The sequence below is a fragment of the Rattus norvegicus genome, chromosome 10, assembly GCF_021556685.1.
Source record: "Rattus norvegicus strain SHRSP/BbbUtx chromosome 10, alternate assembly SHRSP_T2T, whole genome shotgun sequence".
Classification (NCBI taxonomy): Eukaryota; Metazoa; Chordata; class Mammalia; order Rodentia; family Muridae; genus Rattus; species Rattus norvegicus.
The window spans coordinates 41,256,307-41,261,580 of NC_141543.1; the positions used below are offsets into that span (position 1 = coordinate 41,256,307).

General features: G+C 44.8%; 1 protein-coding gene across 2 annotated transcripts; it reads left to right on the forward strand.

Annotated features, from left to right (window-relative positions):
• The first annotated feature begins 831 nt into the window (after nucleotides 1-831).
• Nucleotides 832-4,938, forward strand: Or1ad8 (olfactory receptor family 1 subfamily AD member 8). 2 transcript variants are annotated; one of them, XM_087570278.1, is made up of 2 exons: nucleotides 832-866; nucleotides 4,011-4,938. In XM_087570278.1, the coding sequence occupies exons 1-2, from the start codon at nucleotides 832-834 to the stop codon at nucleotides 4,936-4,938; spliced, it is 963 nt and encodes a 320-aa protein (XP_087426404.1).
• The last annotated feature ends 336 nt before the right edge of the window (nucleotides 4,939-5,274 follow it).

Sequence of the window (5,274 nt, forward strand, 5' to 3'; positions counted from 1 at the left end):
GACAAAGCACCTTGCCTAGCATGTGTGAAGCTCTGGTTTAAAACCCCAGCACAGCAATAAAATAATAAAATGAAAATAGTGAAGACAGCATGCTCACATTAATTGATGATAAATTAGCAAAATTATCCAGTGACAATTGAGTCATCCTCACTGTCTACTTGGGGCTTGAATAGTGACTCTATCTTGAGAAGTACTCTAGTATCCCAGTAGACATATAAATAGAGTAAAACTTGGGGCCGAAGAGGAGGAGGATGGGTTAAGAACACTTGTTGCTCTTCTAGAGGACCCAGGATGAACTCTCAGCCCCCACATGGTGCTTGCTAATGTCTCTAACTCCAGCGACACTCCTAGCTCCTCCATCATTGCACGTGTGGTGCATAGACGTGAAAAGGCTCATATGCATAAAAAATAAAAATTAGAAACAGCAAAAAAATTGTATCTCCAAGGGTTTTCCGTTTCTGTTTTGTGTGTACTGCATTTCCTATCTATTTCCTATCTCAGAGTTTCCAACTGACTTTGGTTATAAGCTACTTCGTCATGACAGTGTGGGATGCTTTGTATATGCTCAGCCCAGGGAGCAGCACTATTAGAAGGTGTGACCCTGTTGGAGTAGGTGCGTCACTGTGGGTGTGGGCTTTAAGACCCTTATCCTAGCTCCCTGGAGTTAGTATTCTGCTATCAGCCTTCAGATGAAGATGTAGAACTCCCAGCTCCTCCTGCACCGTGCCTACCTGGATGTTGCCATGCACCTGCCTTATGATAATGGACTAAACTTCTGACCCTGTAAGGCAGCCCCAATTAAATGTTGGCCTTATAAGAGTTGCCTTGGTCATGGTGTCTGTTCACAGTAGTAAAACCCTAACTAAGACACAGTGCATCCTCCTCTCTGCCCTTTTTCTCACTGGCTTGTCAAAGAACAGGAAAGGAAAGAGAGGCAAGGAGGCCATGTCTGTACCAGTGTTTCATAAGAATTGATTTCAGGACAATATTTTCAGTGTTCAGACAGAACACAAACAGGGAACACTTAGTATTTTTCCCTAGTGGGGACCTCCAGGGAATGGGCCCTAGGGGTGCCCCAGTGTGTTAGTCATTGTCACGGCAACCATGATCACCAGGGGTGGTGAGTCTATTAATTTACTCACTGAAACTTGACCATAGACAGCCAGGCATCTCTTCTAGATGCTCTCCATTGGTGAATGCCCCACAAATGAATTGGCCCAAATCTTGCACCAAGCATGGAGTCCACAGAGATGGGAATTATGTGAAAGCCACAGATGACACAGACAGTAACAGGTGAGTCAAACTGGGCAGGTAAGTGGGCATCCCGGCATCAGACAGGGTCACTGAGCCACAACCCAGGGAATGTATGTGGTATAAACTAGGTCCAGGATCAGAGGGAGCTTCTTGGTCAACACTCAGAACTTCGTCAAGATGTGCTGCTGCCCACCAAGAACAGGGCAGTCTCTCCCCAAGACAAAAGTTCCTGATAGGAAAAGGAAGGGGGCCAGTTAGGTTTAGCAGGGCAAGAAACAGAGACTGCAGTTTACTGAGAAGCTTGGCCAGATGTAGCCAACCAAGAGGTGGGAGGGAGGAGGAGGAAGGGAAGAAAGATAGGAAAGAGGTAGGAAGGAGAGAACAAGAGCGTGAGAGTGACAGGGAGTGGGGAGAAGGTGGAGTGAGTGAAATTGAGGGAGAAAGGGACATAGAGAAAGAGAGACACTGAAAGATGGTCTCTAGGTTAAGATGCTCCAGACTTCTGCTTTGGTATTTCACTTTTATGTCTATTCATTGTGATCTGTGATCACACGAGGAATGTGCTTCTGACTAAAGCTACTTGGATACTTAGTCCCACGGAAGGACAGTGGTTGATTCTAGCCCAGGGAGTAACATCCTGCATTTGGAGATTCAGGGTCACCAGCACCCAATCATGTAGTCACATCAGGCATTTCAAACACAGCCACACATCCTGTGACTCCCAAAAGATTAATGTAAGTCAACTAAATGTACATGTCAAAGGTAGTATTGGAGACTTCTCTCTCTCTCTCTCTCTCTCTCTCTCTCTCTCTCTCTCTCTCTCTCTCTCTCTCTCTGAAACCTTCAAAGGAGCTGAGTAAGATTTATAAGATATGTGGTGACTCTCCAGTCACAGCAGGTTCCCTACTGAATCAGAATATGACACTTTAAACCATGAAATGTACAATTCCAACACAACTGAACAGATCCCTCTTGCCATCCTACTCTCTCTCCCATGGAAGTCATCTACCATGAAGACCAGCATAGTATAAGCAGCAGCCAGCACGCTCCCTTTCTGCCTCATGACCTATCCCACAATCTCCCCTGACCCCTGACCTCTCAATTCCATGTCCCCCTCCCTTTACCTGTGACCCATTGGCACTGTCTTCTAGCTTATCCACTGTGGTTCTAGATGATAGTGCAGGTAAGATGAGCTTACATCTCTGCACTGTGCTCCTGTTTTCACCAATTTCATTCACATGTGCTGGCACCTCACTGTCTCTATGATGTACATCTTTAGCCAACCCCACCAGGGCTCTCTCTGCTCTGGGCGATCCAATATCTTCTTTTGGCTCTATAGACAGTACACTCAGCTGTACATATACACACAGAGACATACACAATAAAGAAAGGAAGGACGGAAGAAAGAAAGAAAGGGAGAGAGAGGGAGGGAGAGAGAGAGAGAGAGAAAGGAAGAAAGAAAATCCTCAACAGAAATTCATTCAATTGTATCTGCCCTTCTTCTTGGAATGGAAGAAGTTGTTGGAGCTTGTGTGGAACTAGAGCAGTAGACCAAGAGCCGTGAACTAGGGTGACAATGGCTTTGTGGTAGATAAAATGCTGAGAGTTTAAAACCAGTACACAGACCTATCGAAGCCCAAGGACATCCCAAAATTCTAAGAGCATAGCTGTAAATACAAGTGCACTTTTGTAGGACAGCCTTTAACTAACACTTTGCTGTGTGGTTAAACTACCGACAAATGGCAACTGTATGCAGCACACCAGAGAGATTGCCAGTTGGGTACTTCAACCCGCAATCCCCAGTGCTGAGACCCCTAAGAGTGGGGGGGGGGTATAGCAAATCGCTTGAGTCCATGATATCAAGACCAACCTGAGTGCCATAACAATACCACGTGTACCTGCTGGTTTTGTGTCAACTTGACACAAACTAGAGCCATCAGGGAGGACAGAGCTTCGGTTCATGGAGGCATTTTCTCTATGGGGCAGTCCTGAGCATTTTCTCAGATCAATGACAGAGGGCCTATTGCACTGTGAGTGGTTCCATCCCTGGTCTGGTGGTCCTGGGTTCTATAAGAAAGCAGGCCGAGAAAGCCATGGACAGCAAGCTAGTAAGCAGCATTCCTCCATGGCCTCTTCCTCAGCTCCTGCCTCCAGGTTCTAGCCTTGTTTGAGTTCCTGTCCTGACTTCTTTCAATGCTGGACTATGATCTGGAAGTGCAAGCAGAATAAATTCTTTCCTCCTCAGCTTACATTTTGGTCATGGTGTTTCATTGCAGCAATAGTAACCCTAAGACATCCTATCTCAAAAATATATAGCTTGTGTACACACACGTGTGCATGTGCACACAGACACACACACACACACACACACACGTATGTGTGTTTATATGATAAAAGGAAAATCACCAGATTATTTTGAATTCTTCTTTTTAATGTGTAATTGATTAATTGCATGACAGCTTCTATAGGTTTCTTTATCCATAAAGTGAATTATATTACCTCAATCATTAGACTAAATTTAATATTGTGTGTGGGGGGGAAGCAATCAAGTTTTGACAAACCAGTAGGAGTAGTTTACAAAGCAACAGCCACTTATAAGTGAAACATGTTGAAACTAACCAGGACTTTATTTAAAATGACAAAAGAGACAATTCAGTTTGTGTTAGTTCTCAACCAATCACTAAACTGTTTTAAATTTTATGTTTTTGTTCAAATGCTAGCAAATGATCTGACTGCATGACAAAACTGTCCTCCACAGACATGGATGGGGACAATCAAACAACAGTCACAGAATTCATCCTCCTGGGACTCACTGGACAGTCCGAGAAAGAAGAGATTGTGTTTGGAATGTTCTTGTGGATGTACTTGGTCACCATTTCTGGGAACCTTCTCATCATCCTGGCGATCAGCTGTGACCCTCATCTCCACACACCCATGTACTTCTTCTTGGCTAACCTCTCCAGTGTTGACATTAGTGCTCCATCTGTCATTGTCCCCAAGGCACTGGTGAATCATATGTTGGGAAGCAAGTCCATCTCTTACACAGAGTGTATGATCCAGATCTATTTCTTCATCACATTCAGCAACATGGATGGCTTCCTCCTGAGTGTGATGGCCTACGACCGCTATGTGGCCATCTGTCACCCTCTCCACTACACCATGATGATGAGGCCCAGACTCTGTGTCCTCCTGGTGGCCGTATCATGGGTCATCACAAACCTGCATGCTCTCTTGCACACTCTCCTCATGGTTCGACTCACCTTCTGTTCCCACAATGCAGTGCACCACTTCTTCTGTGACCCCTACCCTATCATGAAGCTCTCTTGTTCTGACACCTTCATCAATGACCTGATGGTCTTCACCATTGGTGGACTGGTATTTCTGACTCCATTTACATGCATTATTGTTTCCTATGCCTACATCTTCTCTAAGGTTCTGAAGTTAAAATCTGCCCATGGAATAAGGAAATCCCTGTCTACATGTGGGTCTCACCTCACTGTGGTCTCCCTCTTCTATGGGGCGATCCTGGGCATCTATATGCATCCTTCATCTACATACACAGTACAGGACACAGTGGCCACCGTCATCTTCACAGTGGTAACACCGATGGTCAATCCCTTCATCTATAGCTTGAGGAATCGTGACATTAAAGGGGCTCTGAGGAAGATAATTCTCCGACCTTAGTATTTGAAGAAAATTTTTTATTTATTTGTTTATTTTATATGAGTACACTGTAGCTGTCTTCAGACACACCAGAAGAGCGCATCAGATCCCATTACAGATGGTTGTGAGCCACCATGTGGTTGCTGGGATTTGAACTCAGGACCTCTGGAAGAGCAGTCAGTGCTCTTGGCCACTGAGCCATCTCTCCAGCCCAGTATTTGAAAAATTTAGGACTGAGAGGACACTGTGCTTTGTTCATCTTTACAGAGAAAACAATGTATATAGGTCCACACCTCACTGTAACCATTCCTGGAATTAAGGCTATGTGATCATGATCACCTTTTAAATATGAAATTG

Coding starts and splice junctions, on each gene's coding strand:
- Or1ad8 (XM_087570278.1), top strand. CDS start 832: ATGGTGTCTGTTCACAGTAGTAAAACCCTAACTAA. Junction 867..4,010: donor AGTAGTAAAACCCTAACTAA/GACACAGTGCAT, acceptor ACTGTCCTCCAC/AGACATGGATGGGGACAATC.